Below are 21591 nucleotides of genomic sequence, written 5' to 3' on the forward strand. Positions count from 1 at the left end.
GAGCTCATCTAGTATTCATGACAATCACACTAGAACTTTCAAAGGTATACAGTAGTAACATTTTTTTTTTTTTTTTATGCCTTTCGTGTAAGGAATGCCTTGGCTTAAAGTACCACCAGCTGGTTTTGTCCTTTAAAATCATTGACTTTTCTCTGTGTGGCCAGGGGCACAGATTTAGGTCCCAGGCTTGATGCTGAATATTTTCTACTCAGCAATTATTATCTTTCTTTCTTCTTACCTGAATTGTACTAGCTTGCCCTGTCAGCCTTGCAGTCTTACTCACTGAGCTCAGCTCCTGGCCCGGAGAGCTGAATTGATTTTCTTTCCCCAAATATGTTCAATGAAATCCTCCCCTCCCCTCATTTTGCTCATACTTTATGGTATTTGTGTCATCCTATTGCTTGCTCAGTGCCATAGGTAACTTACATCCTACATATTCATTTGCAAACCAAAGATGCCCCTACATCTAGGTCATTTTACTCCAAATTTATGTGCAGCTGCTTTAGACGACTGGCTGGGTGAATCTTCCTGGTCACCAGTTGATGACGTGATCATGCAGTGTTCATGAGAGATAATACTGTGGTGCTCCAGTGATGCTTTGGAGTGTGTAGGCCATTTATTGCTCAGGTGGTAACTGGATCAGCTCATTGTTTTATTTTGTTTTTCCCCTCCCATTTTTAGAATTAGAAAGCAGTTGGTTTGTACATGTCTTTTTCCTAACTTTATATTTGACAGTAATAGGCATCAAAGAAATTTCAGCACCCTCACAGAAATACAAAACCAGTCTTGAAAAAAATTACAATAGAGAAAGGGAGTAAAATTCCAATGTATTCATTTGTTTATTTTTCTCTTGCAGATTGATACACTGGCAGCAGAATACCCGTCAGTAACTAACTACCTCTATGTCACCTACAATGGTCAGGTAGGAACTGTCAAACTGCCATATGCAGAGAGATCTACATTTACATTGATGACCCACTTTGTTTATATTTTTGTGTGTTTTTGGATACCCAGTGATATTGGCAATATGTGTAGGACAGATGTGGTGATGTGTTTCTGTACTTGGTTCTTTAAGAACTGTCTTAAGATGTTGAAATTGCACAAGTGAAAAGATGACAAGGATAGTAGTTACATGAAAATACAATTATAGTGTGTTCTCATGGCTATTTAATTAAAAACTATTGAGCTAGATCTACTTCCATCAAAAAGATAGAGCTTATATGACACTTTACACTTGGGTTCCCAGAGGCTAAGAGAGGATGCGTGTCAACAAGCGGAAGAATTAGAAAGACATACTCAAAGATTTGGACAAATAATTTTACTAGAAGGAAGAATAACACATAATAATTCCACATCATTGTTTTTCCTCAGGAGCATGATATCAAGTTTGATGATCATGGAATGATGGTGCTGGCTGCTGGTCCATATCATATTGGTAAAGTTACAACTGACTATTTACACAGTCCTTTACAGTTTATGTAGTACATATACATGTTCATTCTTTTTTTCCAAGAACTCTGCAAAATAGGTGTCATTGTAATAAATATTTTGCAAATTAGGACCTGCTGTTCAGAGAGAGAAAGCCCAACTCACACAGGTCTTAAGTGGTAGAAATGGAACTCGTACTCGGGTCTCATCTACAAATTCCATCTCCTTCCATTTCATTATGTCACCCCTTTATCATTTTATCCTCATGAACTGAATTGAAATGGGTGTTGAAGAATGAATTAGACTTTGACCTTTTCTCTTCTAGCCTCATTTTTCATAAAGATCTACATTTGCACGTGGACTTTATGTATCAGCCAGCAATTGCATTTGCAGACACCATCTCTGACCTAACATGATGACTTCTGTTTATATCAGGTGCAAAAAGCGTGTCTCATCAGTGCATAGGCAAAACATTACATAATATAATTTAAACATACTCATCGGCAATTGTAAGGACATTTCCCCTCTAGTCACATAAAACTTAAATATTTAATAATGAATCAAGATCTATTACAGTTACAAGGTATGTATTTAAATGGCAGATGCTATTAGCCAGTAAGAGTATTTAATATTTAGTCTCCGCAAGGCATTCTACTATAGAAATGCTAAAATATATTATTTAAATACACATAGCATTCTCTGTTGCTTTAAAACATAGTTTATTTTAGTTTTTACAATTATGTAGGTGTCTCAGGATATGCTAATGTACCAGTCCTTGGTCAAATCTTGAAGTTGGCCCAAGTGGTTAGACCTTTACTACCTACCACCTTAGTTATTTTATGCCCAAATGCCCTGAAAACCTTCACCAGTGCCTACCGTTCTCTCTGGGGCTTTCTTCCTTCCTCTTCAAATTTTACTTAATTTATATCACAATTCTGCATTGCTTTATTGCCTACAGAGGGCTAGCCAAACTGGTAATCAAGTGCATACTTACTTGATAATGGAAATTAACATGCTATATTTGGATAACATATTATTTTGGCAAGAACTTTTAGGAGACAGTGTCCTAATGCAAAAGATTAATACAATTCCCAAGACTTTCAGTTACTATGGCATCCCAGTAGAGATGGTATTTTGAGGCATTTAGGCAGTCATTGTGCTTCAAATTGCTTCATAGAAGGTCACTCACTCTGCATGGGGTGATCTTGCCAAGCTTAACAGGTTCTGCTTGGAAAGGAAGGAGCTTCGCAATCAATCAGGTTATGTCAGAGCTTCAAGGTCTCTTAGGGATCATTTGGTTTAGGCCTCAGACAGCAGAGTAAGTGAAAGGTCTGAACCAAGAACTCAATAGTCTGATCACTGTCTTTTTTTTTTTTTTTTTAAAACTGTTTTGTGTACTTAGGTCAATGTGTTCACTTTGAAAACTCTTCTGTTAAATGAAGATTATTTAATCATTTAAAATAATCTCTCATTAACTTTGAGGTTCTGAATGCTTAAAAATGTAGATAGCTAATGGCAGAACTTAGCGTATAAAAACTTGCCAACATTTCATTATTGTTTAATTAGTTCCAGTCTTTCCTCCTATTAACGTAGTTTGCATTATGGGTATGAAATTTATATTTCTGAGTTTTAAAAATTGAATTGAAGGGGCATTAGCTTCCTTAGCCTAGACTGACAGGAGATATATTTCTGCCACTCTGTGTTGTAACTTCATGCTTCTCTTACCCCTTTTCCAATCTCATTGTCTCTGCAGGCAGCAGTGTGGAATTTGATTGGTGTGCTGTCTCCAGTATTCGCACACTGCGTCAACTTGGCAAGAAGACGGTGGTGGTGAATTGCAACCCTGAGACCGTGAGCACAGACTTTGATGAGTGTGACAAACTGTACTTTGAAGAGTTGTCTTTGGAGAGAATCCTAGACATCTACCATCAGGAGGTAAAAAGAAAAAAAAAAAAGAGAGAAAGAAAAAAAAGAAATATTTTTTCTTCTTTTTACAGTGCAAACTTTATGTATGTGTATTTATGTATGCAGATTTATATTGTAATTCCTCTTAGGAAAAAGAGCTGCCAGTATCTTCCATTTTCTAATTTTGTAGTGAAATCCTGAAACACATACCACGTCTGATATTTTTGATGCCCTGGCATAGTGTGTGATTATTTTTCACATGAAATCCACTTTTTCTTTCTAAGCATTCTAGCTATACTGAAAACTCAGTAACATGTGCCAGCCACATATTCACTAATAAAAGATGGTACCTCAAAAATTTTTTTACAGAATGATTTAATTGGTCATCTAAACGTACAATGAACAGCCCTCTTTTTAGTTAATGTGATGTTGCTAGTTAATGATGAACAGTTCCCAGAGAAGAGAAGTTAATTTTTCCCAAAGGACCAGTTAATTCTTTGTTCCCATAGATAAAGCCATTATTCTTCAACTTAAGATTGATGAGTGCATTCTGAATGGTGTTGGTTCCTTTATAGCCTTCTCTTACAGTTGCTCCTCTATCCCCACTCCAATATTATTGAGGTATAGTCACAGTGGATTCATATCTTCATAGCTTACTCTAAATCTGCAGGACACATTAAATCATCTCACCATTAAGAAAATAACTACTGGAAAATTTCAGAGTGCTGTCCAGTAGTGTTGCCTTTTGATAGCATTGCAATTACTTCCATACCATAAAAGAATCATCCTTATGGTCACTTTAAGGAAAAAACAAAAACAAAAACAAAAACATACTGATCTGGAGCCACAATAATTAAATTCTGGTTTTGCCAAAAAAAGTCATTGACTTGGGCAAGTTGCTTAAATTCTCCATCCTTTTTTTTTTTTAATTATCATATGAGTATAATAGGACCCTATGTGCAAGTACTGTGAATGCAAAATGAGATTTGTGGTTGTGAAGTATAAAGTATAGTGCTAGAACAATGTGATGATTTTATTATTGCAAAGAAAAAATAGATACATTTAGGATGGACATATAAATCATAATTAGTAGGCCTGACCTACTAATCTTTCAATATAATGAATTTGATCCATTAGGTAGAATATACACATTTTAAAATTTTATGACATGGTTTTCCTAATGACTTTCTTTAGTATTCATTTAATATAGATAGTTAGGGATCAAAACAAATATTCTACAAATACCTTGTATTTTACCTTGTAAATGTCAGGCTCACGAAGATAAAGTCCAGTAAAACCAGGCCCCTTCCTTCAAAATACTAACCACAATATTGGGATCCATGACATAATTATGTGAAAAATGAAAAAAATGTTTTAAAATATTAATAAGCATTACTGGCAGGTATTCTGCACATAATTAATGTTTTCCCATGAAATGATTTTAAAGAGAGATTAAAAAAACTTCTGTAGCTGCCTTCAGATGCAGTTGCCCGTGGACATTAATGAAATTTTTTACTAAAACTGAATTCAGTATGATAGAAAAAATTAAGTTGGCTCTTCTTTCAAGTGAATTGACTTTTAAAGTATAGTGTTGCTCTACATTATGAAGTAATTTTAAATGTTATGTTGGAGAACATAAGAACAATCTTCCATTGATGTATTTTTTGGACTAGCCTACAGAAAATATTATATAATATATCATCTACACATATGCATAAGTATGTGTCTGTATTTCCTCTTTTGAAAACAGGCAGTTGTGCATCTCAGCAGGCCCCACAGATGCTGCTCCATTCTGCCATTGTCTACCTGGGATGCCCCTAGTAAAGCTGGAGGCACTCAGGCATTCAGTAGTAAATTTGCAGAGAATTGGAGGCATGTTTCAAAACACAAGTTTGAATCACTTAGAAAGGCAATTGGCTTTCCCAAGGGCACATAACTCCATGGGATGGAATCTCGATTTCCTGAACCAAGGCTATTTCCATGACATCGGAGGGGAACCTCTCAAGAAAACATGGGTGAACTCAGAAAAGTAACATGCTATGGGAGTATAGCAGGTTGCTCTGGTGGGAGGTCCTGATCAGAGGTTGAGAGGAGGGGCTGCTATCTCTTTCCTATCACTTATTATTTTTTTAATAGAAAATGTTATAGTGATACATTCTGTTGGCTGCAAATTACTTAACACTTGGAAAAGGGTGACCCTTTATGCTTAGTCATTTATGATTTTGATTGATGTTTTTTAATTGTTTTCATGGGTTCTTATCCCTGAGAATTATATATGTATGTATGAATATGTGTATGTGTGTGTGTGTATATGTGTGTGTGTATGTATATATATATGTATGTATTTATGTTTGGAAAAGGGTCGAGAAAGCCAGAAGTGGGCATCATGCTAACTCTGGTTTTGATTGGTGATATTTTGCCTTGTTCACAGTTTTGCTTAGGACAGTCTTAATAAAAGAATGTGTTCTTAAATTATTTCAGCGGTACGGGTTGAAAAGTGTTCCGGTTTGCTAATGCTGCCCTTATGCAAAGTACCAGAGATGGATTGGCTTTTATAAAGGGGGCTTATTTGGTTACAAAGTTATAGTCTTAAGGCAATAATAGTGTCCAAGCTAATGCATCAACAATAGGTACCTCCATTGAAAGACGGCCATTGGCATCTGGAAAACCTCTGTTAGCTTGAAAGGCATGTGGTTGGCTATCGCTTGCTCCCAGGTTGTGTTTCTAAATGGCTTTCTCCAAAATAGTGCTCTTGGGGCATTTTGTCCTCTCTTAGCTTCAACTGTTCTGAGGTCCTTCTGTTTGTGAGCTTTTTATAGGGCTCCAGCAATTAAATCAAGATTTACCCTGTGTGGGCAGGAAATAATCCATGGAAATAATCCAATCAAATGTTTCACTCACAGTTGATTGAGTCACATCTCCATGGAAATAATCAAAGGATTCCAAACCTAATCAACACTAATACGTCTGCCCCCACAAGATTGCATTAAAGATAATGGCATTTTGGAAGACATAATACATCCAAACTGGCACAAAAAGGATTACCTTGCTTATAGAATTTGCAATACTGTGCTTCTCTTTGACTAGATTAATTTCCTGGGAATGAATGATACAATATTATTTATGATCTACAACATTGAATGAGAATCATACAGAGCCGGTCTTAACTTTACAGTTTCATTTTTTTGGAGACAGTAGTTTGAAAAGCTGTATAAACAAACAATATTAATTTTCTTTTACATCTAAGCCCAACTAGGATGCATTTCTCAATTCTTTTTGTATTTGCTTGTTAAAAATCAGATTGAGTCTAAAAATATTTAGCACCATCACTAACACTTTACAATGTCCATGTCTGGTTTAAGTCCTGCTTAAATAATTTTTTTCTTACTTTTACAGTGCATAATTTGACTATCTCACATTAAAAAATGTACCCTGCTTAAGGTTTAATTGTCCTATTTTCATACCTAATATTGTATGTTAAGTAGTATTATATATATCTGTAATGCAACAACTGAGTTAAATGAATGAATGAATAATAGACATCAATGTGTAATAGGCAAAACCCATTAGGGAAATCATGACACCAAATTAGAGTTGGGTTCATTGCTAGCAATTCATATACTATTTAATGTAATCCTAGGTGCTGCCTAAAATGTAAAACATGCTATATTGTAAAACATGATCTCTTTCATTGTTAGGTTTATTAATAATGGAATTTTGTGAATTCTGGATAATAGATGGATTTGCAAAAATCAGGGCCATGATTGGGGTAACCAAGGAAACCAGATGCCTATACAACAGAAAACTGTAACCTACAGTAAGAAAATGAAGTTATGGCCCACTAAAAGAACAAATTTACACTTCAACTGAGATACAGGAATTGAAACAAATAATGCTAAATCAATTCAAAAAGTTTAGGGAAGATATGGCAAAAGATATGAAGCATATAATGAAAACACTGGACGTACATAAGGTAGAAATCGAAAGTTTGAGAAAACAACTGGCAGAATCTATGGAAATGAAAGGCACAACACAGGAGACAAAAGACACAATGGAGACATACAACAGCAGATCTCAAGAGGCAGAAGAAAACACTCAGTAACTGGAGAGCAAGTCAGTTGAAATCCTACACACAAAAGAACAGATAGGGAAAAGAATGGAAAAATATGAGTAACGTCTCTGGGAATTGAATGACAACACGAAACACAGGAATGTACATGTCATGGGTGTCCCAGAAGGAGAAGAGAAGGGAAAAGGGGCAGAAGCAATAATAGAGGAAATAATCAATGAAAATTTCCCATCTCTGATGAAAGACATACAATTACGGATCCAAGAAGCACAGCATACCCCAAACAGAATAGATCTGAATAGGCCTACGCCAAGACACTTAATAATCAGATTATCAAACATCAAAGGTAAAGAGAGAATCCTGAAAGCAGCAAGAGAAAAGCAATCCATCACATACAAAGGAAGTTTGATAAGACTATGTGTGGATTTCTCAATAGAAACCGTGGAGGCAAGAAGGAAGTGGTGTGATATATTTGAGATACTGAAAGAGAAAAACTACCAACCAAGAATCCTATATCCAGCAAAACTGTCCTTCAGATATGAGGGAAAGCTTAAAATATTCTCTGACAACAGACCATGGCAGAGTTTGTGAACAAGATACCTACTCTACAGGAAACACTAAAGGAAGCACTACAGACAGAAAGGAAAAGACAGGAGTGAGAGGTTTGGAACACAGTTTTGGGAGATAGTAGCACAGCAAGGTAAGTACACTGAACAAAGATGACTATGGGTTATGGTTGAAAGAGAAAGGTTAGGAGCATGTGGAACACCAGAAGGAAGAGGAAAGATAAGACTGGAACTGTATAACCCAGTGAAACCTGGGGGTGCTTAACCATTGTGATAAAAGGTACAAATTTGTTTTTACATGAAGGAGAATAGATGAATGTCAACATTGCAAGGTGTCAAAATTAGGGTGGGATTGGGGGAAAATACAATCAATGCAAATTAGAGACTATAAATAACAGAAACCTTGTACTATGCTTCCTTTAATGTAACAAAGGCAATATACCAAAGCTAAATGCAAATGGGGTGGGGGGACGTAGGGGAAGGGTATGGGACTCTTGGCATTGGGGATGTTGTCTGACTCTTTATTCCACTTTGGTTTAATGCTATCTTTCCTTTTATTGCTTCCTAGCTGTCATGTGCTTTTTTTTTTTTCTTTTCTTTTTTTTCTTTTGTCTCTCTGCCTTCTTTGACTCTTCCTCCTTCTTTGTGAAAGAAATGGAGATGTCCTTATATAGATAGTGGTGATGGTGGCGAATACATAAATACATGACTATACAGGGAACCATCAATTGTTTACTTAAGATGGAAAGTATGGTGGGTGAACAAAACCATCTTAAAAAAATTGGGTTGATGAAGAAAACGAGGACATTATATTGAGTGAAATAAGACAGACATATAAGGACAAATATTTCAGGGTCTCACTGATATGAACTAGTTATAATATGTAAACTTATAGACATGGAATATAAGTTACCAGGGTATAGAATGGGGCTACAGCATTAATGGGGAGCGGTTGCTTATTATGAACAGAATGTTCAACTATGGTGAACTTAAATGTTTGGAAGTGGACAGAGGTGATGGTAGCACATTGTGAGAATGACTAACAGTGCTGAATGGTCTGTGAATGTGGTGGAAAGGGTAAGCTCAGAGTCACGTTATGTCACCAGAAGGAAAGGTGAAGGTTAAAAGATGGGAATGTATGAACAGTGAATTTGTCTGTGATTAACTGTACAAATATTAGAAATCTCTCTCATGAATTACAGCAAACATATGATGCTATAACTAGAAGTTAATAATAGAGAGACATATAGGAAAAAATATATACCTATTGCAAACTATATACTACATTTAGTAGTATTTTAACGTTCTTTCATCAACAGTAACAAATGTACTATACCAATACTGTGAGTCAATAATGGAGGGGGGAGGTGGATAGGGGTATGGGAGGATTTGAGTTTCCTTCTTTTGTCTTTATTTCTTTTCTGGAGTAATGAAAATATTCTAAAAGTTGAAACAAGATTAATTGTGATGGATGCATAGCTGTATGATGATACCATGGGCAACTAATTGTACATTTTGGATCTTTGGATAATTGTATGGCTTGTGAACAATCTCTATAAAAAAAAAGAAAAAAGAAAAAATCAGGGCTGTATTTCTCTTTTCTCTGTAAGAAAAGTTTTCTCACACTGCATTCTGTCTATAATACAGCTTTTAATTTGTTCAAACATAAGGACTCACCAGAATTATTAGTTTCTGGAAGAAATTAAGATGTTCTCAAATCAATTGAAAACATTTCATTTTAATTTCTTATTGCTAGGGATAAATTTGTGCCATGAATTCAACTTGAATACTGTTTCAGAAATATTCTCATGCTGTGTTAGCTTAATGATATTGGGCTTAAAAAACAGGTAGCTAAGATAAGAAAAAATATCAACAATCTATATAAGAGCAATGGAAATTTGGGAACCTAATGGAATTCTTTGAGGCCTAAAGATTTTAGAAATCTGTGAAACAATACCTGATTTTATAATTTATTTCAGTAGAGTAATTAAAACTAATTGGCCATAATTGATTTTGATAATGATGATGATTTACCTGTGTGGGATACCAGGTCCCCTTCCATATGACCCTAGAAATCCTATGCTTGCAGTTGGGGCCAATTTATGATTGAATCTTCCATGACACTGCCCTAAATTAACTTCATCCCACAAACATTTTCTCCATATTCCTTCTGCTACACAGGAAAAATGTTCACTACACCATCGCACTCTTGCTCTAAGACTTTCCTGTGGCCATGATTTGTCTTCCCAGAAATGATCTATTTATTTCTGGAGGTCAATAATGAGAATGTGGTTTTTGCAGATGAAAGTTTTTCTATTTACCACTTTCAGAAAGAGTATTTTAGAAATAGCTCTTTTTTCATTCTCTAATATTAAGCACTTCTGAAACTAGCAAGAATATGTAGAATTAGCTTAAGATTAGAACATTTGTATATTAGTTAAACACTTTAAAATTTGTAGAACTGAGTTCAAATACAGGCACTGTGTTTGTTAGAGTAGTAATTGGGGAAGTGATTTCAACTTTACTGAGCTTCCGTTTCTTTAGCTATAAAATAAGGACAGTAATAACCACCTGATAGGGATACTATGAAGGTCAAAACAGATAGTCCAGGGTACATGGTAAAATCCTCAATAAATAGTAGAAGCTATTATATTGTTATTATTTTGAAATTTGTTAATGTCCTGAAAAATGTTTCGTAGAGCTATTTTGAAAAATATTAATGTATTTATTATTTAAAGCCCTTTTATTCAACTTTAAATTCCTATTTAGTGTGATTGACTCCAGTTGTTTCTGATAAATTGCTACCTCTCCCGTGATATTTAAAAATTATTTTGAAGTCTTTCATATAAGAGATTTTTCTTATACATTTAATTACAGAATTTGTTTTTAAGCCTATAAAAGTCAAACATGGCTAATAAAATTAAATAACCAATTAAAAAATCTCAGGAAAGAGGATAATTATTTTTATTTTTATTTTTATTTTTTTTTTAATTTTTTTTTTTTTTTACGTGTTCCCTAGACCATTATGCTATACTGTGTTATTTCAAGCTTGCTGTGTTATTTCAAGTTTCTAGGCTAGGCTACATAGACAATGAGATCATGTGCTCTAATAAAGATGGAGAGGCACTGGAAGTTTTGAACGGAAGAGTGACATAATATGACTTTTTGTTTTAAAAGCTTATTCTGGCTGTTACGTAGAGCATATGCTGTGGGGAGCAAGGGCAAAGAGATATAGTCAGAGAAAGGAAAGAAAAAAAGTCTTCAAGATTTCAGGAATAGCATGTGGTTAATAATCAGAAAATCTGAAGGCATGTTTTGAGGAACATTGAACAGTTTAGTTTGGCTATATGATAAATGCATGAATTAGAATACTGGGCAGTATAGGTAGGAGCTATGTTGGGAAGAGTAATGAATGAAAAGCTAAGAGTTTGGACTTTTAAGACCCTTCTACCTCTCTAGTCCAGGCCACCATCATCTCTTTCTTGGACTGTTACATTATCCTACTTCGTCCTTGTTTCACTACCTTAGGGCCAGCACACTGGTGGATCCCTCTGTCCAGAAAACTTTTATCCTAGTTATCTGCATGGCTCATCCCTCAGTTCCTCAGGTTTTCCACATGCTCTGTTTCATTTTTCTTTATAGCGCTTGTTATCACTCAACACATTTTTATTTCATTTTTTATTATCTGCCTTCCACTCTAGAATGTGAGAAGAGGAGACTGCTATATCTCTACTGCTTAGAAGAGTGCCTGATGTAATAGATACTCATTTTTAAATGTTTTGCAAAACAGTATATTGAACACATTTTTAAATATGGTAAAAGTATCATAAGTGCATTTACAAAACATGTAACATGATTTATTGTTTTCAGTGCTGTTTACAATACATTTAAACATCCAATTGCAGGGTGTTTATTTAGACAGTACTATAATTTCTCTCATCAGAGATGAATTTTTGTAAGTTTCATCCCTTATGAGAGTATTTCAGAATGTTTTCCGATAATGATAAAATACATTTGACATATGTCAATCACTTAAGTAATTCTACAAATAATGTGTCATTAGGGCAAACACAAATTATGCCAAGATCCATGGCCTAGCAGGTATTGTAATATTTCCTGCTATTAATATAATGTCTTGTTTGTATAGTATATATTACCTTTTATGTTTATTATCTTATTTAATCTACACAGTAACCTTGTGAAGTAGACAGGTGTAACTAAACTAATTTTACAGATAAGAAGGCTGAACTTTAGAGGATTTCACAGAGGGACTGGCTGGTTTGAGAGCAGGAGCTTGGGGAGCAGGGAAGTTTAAAATTTTAAACTTTATCACAAACTTGCAGGATTCCAAAGGTGGGTGGTGGGTTCCGGGGGGCGGGGGGTGTGGTGGCTGTGGCTTTATTGCAAACTGCAGGATTCCTAAGGGCGGGGGGGGGGGCAGGGGGCGTGGCTCTATCGTAAAATTCCTAAGGGCGGGGGTCAGTGGTTCACCGTGGACTTGCAGAATTTCTAAGGGCGGGGTTGGGGTGAGAGCCCAGGGCCTAAATTAACATTCCAGGCTTTTTTCCTTTATTTTTCTAGCGATGTTGAGGGACACAGGTCTGTCCTGTATCTGTTTTAGGCTGATGGGGGACATAGAGCTGTCCCTATGGTCTATTACAGGGAAGTGGCTGGTAAGGGTGTTTTTGTTGGAGGAGTAGCATGGCACCGCCCTCCTGGTTTGTCAGCTTGACCAGTTCTGCAGATAAACCTGGTTAGAAGTTCCTAGAATTCAAGGTCCTAGAATGGGCGCAAAGAAGACGAGAAGTAGGATAGGAGAGAGCTAAGCCAGGATGAGTTGTTAGCTGCATTTTCTTTAGCTTGTTTTATGATGTTTATATTCTTTTAAAGTTTTTAAGCTTTCAACTACTTAGCTGGTTGTATTTATGTAAAGACAACAAGTTTCATTAAGCAAAGCACAGTTTTTTCCTGTTTTAGCTGCAAGAATGTTTAAGACTCATCTGTTCTGCAGAACCATGCTTGCTAGACTGTCTATGGACCTTTGTTGATTTTTTTTTTATGGCTTTTTCTGTAGCCAACTTAATGCTACTGTACTTTCAATGGGACTCTCAGGTTCTTGCTTTGGCAGACAGCCTATTACTTGGATTTCAGCACCTTATATTTTTAGTAGATCCCTTCCTAGAAGTGGGGTGGACACTCTGGTGTTACTAGAAACTGATGACTTAAAAGAAATACTACCAATGTGGCAAGGGAGAGGTGGGATAAAGGCTCGAGCTGGAGACTTTCTATCTACTCCCACTGTGGGACAGGTTTTAGAGGAGAGAGGGCTGGAGTGAGAGGTTAAGACAGAATAGGTGGCTCCCGTATTAATTTAAAAAATTAATGGTTTTATCTGCCACGTCAGGAGACACCTGGAGCTCGACGATCTTGATTTTCTTTGGTGAGACCCAGGGAGCTATTTGCTCCGGGCCCCTTCAGTCCTGGTTGGGGGTGGTTTAACAGGGCTTTTGGAGAGACCTTGTCCACCCTTGTGGAGCTCATTGCACTCTCTGGCCCAGTGTTCTGGCTTCCTGCACTGTGGACAGGGACAGAGGGACTTTTAATTCCAAGTGCAGAGCTTTCCCTGACATTCTGAATTGGCCCACCTCACTCCCATAATGCCCATATCAAGAGACTTTGAGATTTGATGAGCTTTTTTTTTAATCTTGGGACTTTGTGAATAGAAGATTCAGTTTTGAGTAAGGAAATCTTATACCAATCAAATATTCAAATTAAGTCTAAAGCAACTAGGAAGTTAATAGGAATTAAAATCATTTACTGAGTACTGTAGATAAGTGTTGAGGGAGCAGTAAAGGATGGACTGTGGACTCCACTGCCAAAATGGGAGTTGAGATGTAAATTGGACCTTAGTTCATGGAGTTTAGGAAAGGAAAAAGAGAGGCAGAGAAGGGAAGCGATGGAAGGTTAAGTTAGGATGGGTGCAGAAAGCTTGCTGGTGGGAATGTACATAGCTGGGGACAGTGAGTACCTTGATGGGGCTTCCTGGGGCTGAGAGGGATGATGACTATTGATGAGACTGGAAAGTCGTAATTGCCCAGACAGTCTTTATCTTAAGTACAGAGCTTATACTTTTCCCCTTAGGCGTTGGGGGCCTTTGGAGAACCCTGAATACAGGAGTAACTTGGTGGAACAGCCTTGTAGGATGATTAATCTCAATGTGAAGTACTGAGGTGTAAGGGGACAGGAGAGAACGTTGGGAGGTGAGAGCTCTGTCCATTTAGGAACTTATGACAGTAGTCCAGAAGTTAATTGATTGCAGTGTAGAGTGCATGGTGAAAATATTAATAGGCTTGATTTTCTTTTTTTAAATGCCACATCTGTGAATATGACAAATGGGATTTGTGTGTAGTTATGAAAGCCTCACAAAGACTTTAGTATATAATTGCCTGGAAAGCCAGAACTAAGTCTGTTTATCTCTGTGTCATGGATTAGTATTATCCATTGATGGGAGGGATGAAAAGTCCCAATCATGTTAGACATTATCAGAAAGGAAATGGAGGCAATGTTAGCACAGTTGTCCATTGATGACAAAGTGACCCCAATGGCTGATAGTGTGAATGTATTTTCCAGGCATGTGGCGGCTGCATCATATCAGTTGGGGGCCAGATCCCAAATAACCTGGCAGTTCCCCTGTACAAGAATGGCGTCAAGATCATGGGCACGAGCCCCCTGCAGATTGACAGGGCTGAGGATCGCTCCATCTTCTCGGCCGTCTTGGATGAGCTGAAGGTGTCTCAGGCACCATGGAAGGCAGTTAATACCTTGGTAAGGAGAGAAACCCATATCTATTTTTGATGTTCTCTTTTGAAGAGTAGAAACCTGAATGTTAACTACTGGGAATGTGAACCTCAGGGCAGTTAGAATGCACTGTGCTTAGTGAATTCGCTTTCAAGTTGCTGTTTTTCCATGATTGCAGTTAAATGCCAGTTATAAATTGATAGCAGTACCCTCATTAAGATTCAGACAATGAAAAGAAGTTCAAACAATTTTTGAACTAGATTTGATATTTAGAATTAGAAACTAGGAATTTTATGTATTTCGATGTCTAATTTACATTTTAATGGTGTTGTGAGAGAGAGGATAAAAAGAGTTGGGTTATCACTTGATCTAATGATACTATTCTGCATTTTTATTGCATATTTTAAACTATTCACATATTTTTGTTGTTTCTCTTAATTAGAATGAGGCACTGGAATTTGCAAATTCCGTGGGCTACCCTTGCCTGTTGAGACCTTCCTATGTTTTGAGGTAATATATTGTTTTGAAAACAGTGATTTAAAAATCCAGAGATTTAGAAATGTAGGTTGTATGCCACTAGCGCTAGGTTTTGATGTGTAGTAATTTATAAATGCACCTGACAATCCCCAGATCATCCCAGTCAGATCAAGAGCCCCACCAGATCCTTTAGCCTAATGCTTTTCCATCAGGGAGCTGCAAAATGAAGAGACTTCAGTGGCAATATAAAGAGGCTAAGAACTTCTTGCCAAATTGAGGGTGAGATAGTTTTACATTACAGAACAGAACAATTTAAACAACAACAACAACAGCTTGGGATATCTCTCGCCAATATTTGCTTTCTGATACCCAGAAATGACAACTTATCTTAACTGTTGTTAAGATAGTGCCTCCGGTTTGAAATTCTGAGCTTCCCCGCTCTCCACTTCCCCATGATGGGGACCACGGATAGTGAGGATCTTTTATATTAAACTTTGAAACTAAGTTGTAACTTCAAAAGGAGAAGTTGTGAATTATCACTTACTTTCTTCAGATGTTACCGTATGTAAGGAACTACTTCACTCAATAGAGGATAATAAGAGAAACACAATTTGCTGTGCACAATTTGGAAGTGTAAATGGAATTTGAGATGGAATCCTTTAAAATAATGAAAAATTTCAAATGAGGTGGAAAACTCCTTTTTATTTAAATGACATTTTGTGTAAACCACAGTCTAATAATACCACTCTTTTGAGGTACTAATATAAGTTAATTTCAACAGCACACACATTTAAGGGGGGATTGCATAAAGCAGATTTGACTACTGAGCTTCTTTTCTCATTTTTGCACTCTATATCTTTGATCTGGTTTCCTATATTGTGAATTATCAATGTTCTTGCTCTAGCCTCCTGTTCTTAAACAGATGAAGCAATTGAAAGCACTTTATGCAGAACTTGGTAATAAAGTAGAAAAGGCAAAGAAAATACTGCTTTGTAAAACAAAGTGGAAAGTAATATTTTCTTTCTTATTTCTTCCCCTCCTCTCCTTTCTCTCTTATTGTTCCTCCTTTCCTCCCCTCCCAACCCATTTTGAAACTGTCAGAATTTAGAGTAAATTGATATCAGAAAGTATTTTTTCTCAAGGACTTAGAAGCAAGAACACAATTGAATATGATTCAGTCAGATACTTTACATTTAATTTTCAAATGCTACTGGAAAAACTGATTCTTTTGTAACCCAGTTAAGGCAGCTGAATGACCTGCTTTGATAACATACGAGTGGGTAAAGATCAGCTATTGGCAATGAATTCTGAAGAAAAAGTGTTAGAGAAACTAAAGCCTTGGCTGAATTCTGTTAAGGTTTCAGAATTACCTGGAACTAGTAGAGAGTTAAACAGTAAATTAGAAAGGGCAAATATTCGGTCTCCCTTTGAACATCATTACAAACCTAATCCCTCACCTTCATCCCCAACTCCAGTGACTTTACTTGGGCTGGTTGTCCTTGTGATTAAATGGAATGAATTGTCAACATAGAGAAAATTACCTTCTCATGCAACCCCAAATGGAAAAGAAGTTGTCTGGAACCGTTTTAAGAATTAATCAAGTCTAGCATGTTTTAGCTCTGAAGTGGTAAAATAAACTGACCTGCTTTTTTTCATTTTTGTTTTTCCTCTTTTCCCAGTGGGTCTGCCATGAATGTGGTATTCTCTGAGGATGAGATGAAAAAATTCCTAGAGGAGGCCACTAGAGTCTCTCAGGTAGTGTCTGATTTCCTCCCGGGTGACTTTTACCTCCTGTTAATTGCTGCCTTAAAATGTGGGCACTCTGTTTTTCTTTTCACTGCTGTTAGGGCAGTTTCCCTTTTTTTCTTCAACCTGCTTGTCTTTTACATATGGGAATGAGAAAATGCAAAAGCTTTTCATTATATTTAGACCCTTAGGGTCACTGGAAGAAGAGGAAGACCAAAGCAGAGATATTTACATTTTTAGACTCCAAGAGGAACATCCTTGCTCTGCTCTTGTGTTAGATACCGGCCAAGTTATCCCAGGGATTCCCAGCTGGATGACTGCCCAAACAAGTTTGTCCTTAACCAGTGAAAGCATTTAATTCTCACACCTGGGGACTTGGCCTTAGTCAACCGTGCAACTTCAATACTAAATCTCCTCACTAAGGTTATTGATTCTATTTTTTTTTTTTTCATTTTGCTACATTCCAATTGTGAGTTAATAAAAATGTTTATAATTTTATGGTGAGTCAACCACCTTCCTCCACTGCCCCCAGCTTTTATTTTCTCTTTTGGTATTACCTCAGTGTGGTCCATTTAAGATTTACCCAGTGGGGTTATTGATCTGCAGACCTTGAACTATAGAGGATGAACGTGATGTTTTCCTTTTAAAAGCTTTCAAAAGCTAGTTGGGGTTAAAATAAAAAAAGGAAAAAGAACAACTCATAGAGAAGAGTTTGATGTTAGACAAGTGGAATTTGGAGGGAGCTGAAGAGTGAAATTAGAGGCATTTCAAAGGGGAATAAAGGGCATGTATTGTTCCCATACACATGAAGCCAGATCCCCCTACTGTATGGTTGCTGCTCCCCTTGAGTTTTGGGCAGTGAAGAGAGTGTATAAAGATACCAGGTGAGAAAAGGCAAAGAGTAAAAGAAAAGAAAACCAAGTGGTTCAAAAGTGAATTTACGTTTGTTTGAAAGTCAGGTAACTGAGGAAGGAATCTCTCCAGTGGTCCAGTTTTCATTAAAGCACTTCTGGAATGAGATGCTGACAATGCTCTCCTCTATCTTATTCCCTGCCAGGGGTCCTGCAGTGCTCCCATTTGAGAAGCCAGCAGCTAGACCCATCTGGACCTATCTGAGTGATAGAGCTGGTTTCCTCTCTTTTCTGCCTGGAACACCTCACAGGGCCTCTACTCAGTAGAATATTTTTGAAAATGTGTTCTTTTCTAGAATATGGGTAGAGCCCATGTAGGGTCAAAGTTTTATAATAGAGATATCCTGACTTTCTGGCCAAGTCTCCCATCCAACTACAGTGCAATCTGGGACACTCAATTCAATGAATCCAGAGTAAAACCAGTTCCCATCAATCACTTACCTGTATATTCACCCACATTTAGCACCTGCTGTATAACATTCTTGGTGTCAGTACTCATTACCTATTTTTGGTAACAGGAGTTATACTCATGAAAAATTAGACACAGTCTCTGTCCTTATGGAGCTATTTCATTGGTCAGTACATTTGACATCAAATAATTACAGTTAAGTATGATTAGTATTGCAATAGAGAAAATATAGGATGTTGAGGAGAGCATGAAAGTCTTGGGGTCTAGTTCCTGGAGAAGGGACTCTTGAATTGATTTCTGATGGCAGATTCATTGTTAATTGGGTGAAAGGCTCACATCATGCTTGTAAAGGCCTGAAGGTGTTTCTAGAAACTGATGAGGAGTTCACTATGACTAGGGTGCCAAACATGGAAGTGAGGGCTGACTATCATGATGGTGAAGTAGGTAGACAGGGACCAGTTCTAGGAGGTTCTAGGGTCAGTCATTATAATGACCTTGGGTTTTAATCATATTTTCTATTTTAAAAAATCACTCTGCTGTAGTATGGAGAGTGAGGTATGGGGCAAGACTGCTCTTATAGAAAGAGGTTAGAAAGTGGTTGCTGCAGCCCAGGATAGAGATGACAGTGCCTTGGATGAGCATAATGACAGTGAAGATGGAGAGAAGTATTTGAATTCTAGAGATAATGAAGATGTGAATTGAAGGGAATTAGTGAATGAGTGGATGAGAGGATACAAAAGGGTAAAGGATGACTTCTGACATTCTGCTGCAGGCAGTGGGATGAATGGTGGTGCCATCATTGGGGGCTAGGGAGAAGGAAAAACTTTTAAATGTGGAAATAATATATTTAGTTGATCTTTTGGAATATGAAGGAAAGGAATTAAATAGATCTGGAATTGAAGAGCAAGATGATGACTAGAGATAGAGATGTAAATAGAGATTTGGAAGTAAACAGCATATCATTTTAATTGAAGCATTGAGAATGGAAACAACCACTGAGGGAGTATAGAAGAACAGTAATACAGAGGCCAGAGTAAAACCAGTATTTAAGGACTAGAGAATAGGGAGCCTTATTGGATTCTGAGAAAGAGGATCCCAAATATTAGGAATGAAAGCATGAAAATCTGATTTACAGATGCTAAAGGAAGAAAGTACTTTAAGAAGGATGGGGACAACAATGTAATAATGTTGCTAAAAGATTGACATTTATTAATAGATTTTTTTTCCTTACCATAGTAAGGACTATGTCATGAATGAAATTAATTGTTGGATGCTGTCCATGCTCCTTGCAGATTCCTTTACTTATGGGAGTAGCTTTGCCTCAGTTGCTGTGGTAGCTGATAACATCTCATAGCTGTACTTCTGGGTAACTGTCCTTAGCCAAAGGGGAATCTCTTCAATTGGGAGGCAAGACCCCTTACCTCACTACCACCCTCAAACCCCAGCCAATGACTGACCTTTTGCCTTAAGGCGTGTCTAACTCTGTGGTGCAATTCATGCTCCAGAGCTCCCCCTGGGGTTGGAGTACAGCAGCTCTCCATCTGAGAACACAACTTGCTAGCTTTTCCCCATCGCCCTATCCTGCTTCTCTAAATCACTTGAACCAAGAATCCCATCTTAGTCTTGGCTAGGGAAACGAAGACAGTTGGCAAACTTTACCTTTTTTGGAAGTTATGCTATCATCATAATATAGAAAAAACCATAATATATAGACATATGCTGATCTCCATGATAGTGGCCAAAAGCATATAAAGACTGATATTCAGGGAAGGCTTCAGGGAGGAGGTATCATTTGAACTAGGCGTTGAAGGATGAGTTACAATTTGAAAGACAAAGCTAGGGAGTAAAAGTGGAATACACATGGGGAAGAGAGTCATATAGACAGGTAAATGCAAGGCCGTTCAGAAAACAGCAAGTGGCCCAGGTTGCTGGAGCCTATGACAGAGAGGAGAAGAGATACGTAAACCCTGGAGATCTTCAGTCAACCTCTTCATTTAATTTGGGAAAAGCAAGTGGTGGTCAGGTTGTAGAGGGCATCATGGTCATGAAAGAAACTAAGTATGGAAAGCACTTCAAATATGATAAGGAATCCGAAAGGGCAGAGAAAAGGAGAATGTTATAAAATTAATAAAGAAAAATGCTTGATTATACAGTTGCAAATGTCATTACTCCCTTAGGAGTGGTGTAAGCCATATGAATTCCAGAAAAGGATTTCATTTTTGGCCTAATGGAAACGAAATGCTACTCTCATTCTAAGATCTTTCACAATTCTCATATATAGAACTTTTTAAGGAAATTGTAGTGCTTGGAAACAATGAGGGTAGGAAGAAAGAAATTGAACCAATAATAATAAAAATAATAATAATGACATAATTATAAAGTAGAGCGATTTTGGTGATCCTGGAAGCAAGGAAGGAATCCGAATTCTGGTCCCTCCTTAGCCTCTTCTTTACCTAACCTAGAAGACTTTTTTTGAGATTTCAGAATTCATGTTTAGTTCACTGAACACTCAGAGTTGGAGAAACACCCTTCACCTCATTGTAAGCAGAAAATGCCCTTTCTTACAAAACAGATGGACTAATGAGTTATGTAGTATGTTTAGCCTTAAGAATTTTATAGGTTTTTCCCAGTATTTACTTAAAGTATACAACTTAACACAGAATTTCAGTGAAATGTTCCTCCTTTCTGTTTTCTTGGTGGCAGGAACACCCAGTGGTGCTGACAAAATTTATTGAGGGGGCCCGGGAAGTAGAAATGGATGCTGTGGGCAAAGATGGAAGGGTGAGTACTTTATCCCCATCTTCTCCATCCCTGCCTTCTCAACACTTTTATTTTCTTAGCAATTTTGAAACATGACACAGGTTAGATTTTAGTCTATAAAATAAGTCTCTAATGATAATGGAGAAGCTGCTCAGTCAAAAAAAATCAAATCCACCGACAATTCATTTGGTGTCACAGACATCACATTTCCTGTATTTCATACTGTTAGAATTTCTCTTTGATGATATTCAAAATTAATTATCATCCTGTACTGATCATTCTTTTTGAATAGATTTTCTCCCTCATTTTCTTTTGTCCATGATTTTCCTTTTATGTTTCAATGGATATTATAAAAACATCCAATACTTTTCTTTCTGAAGTTCCTAATTGAATCCTTGGTTTTTTTTCTCTCTAGATTTCCCACCCTCCCCCTTTTTATTGGGTTAATAAAGGAAAAACCAAACAGAGTAGAGAGGATAAGAATAATAATGTAAAATTGGCTTACCATATCACATCTTGTAC

The 21591-nt window shown here is 36.9% G+C and overlaps 1 protein-coding gene across 1 annotated transcript in view; it reads left to right on the forward strand.

The window, feature by feature from the left end:
* CPS1 (carbamoyl-phosphate synthase 1) overlaps positions 1-21591 on the forward strand; it is a 134035-nt gene that overhangs the window by 80267 nt on the left and 32177 nt on the right. The window contains exons 23-29 of the mRNA XM_037849356.1: positions 857-922; positions 1372-1435; positions 3182-3363; positions 14599-14793; positions 15209-15276; positions 16923-16998; positions 21013-21090. Of these exons, the coding sequence (XP_037705284.1) occupies positions 857-922; positions 1372-1435; positions 3182-3363; positions 14599-14793; positions 15209-15276; positions 16923-16998; positions 21013-21090 (729 nt within the window). The remainder of the gene's footprint in view (positions 1-856; positions 923-1371; positions 1436-3181; positions 3364-14598; positions 14794-15208; positions 15277-16922; positions 16999-21012; positions 21091-21591) is intronic.

Source organism: Choloepus didactylus, chromosome 9 (assembly GCF_015220235.1).
Source record: "Choloepus didactylus isolate mChoDid1 chromosome 9, mChoDid1.pri, whole genome shotgun sequence".
NCBI classification, from domain to species: domain Eukaryota; kingdom Metazoa; phylum Chordata; class Mammalia; order Pilosa; family Megalonychidae; genus Choloepus; species Choloepus didactylus.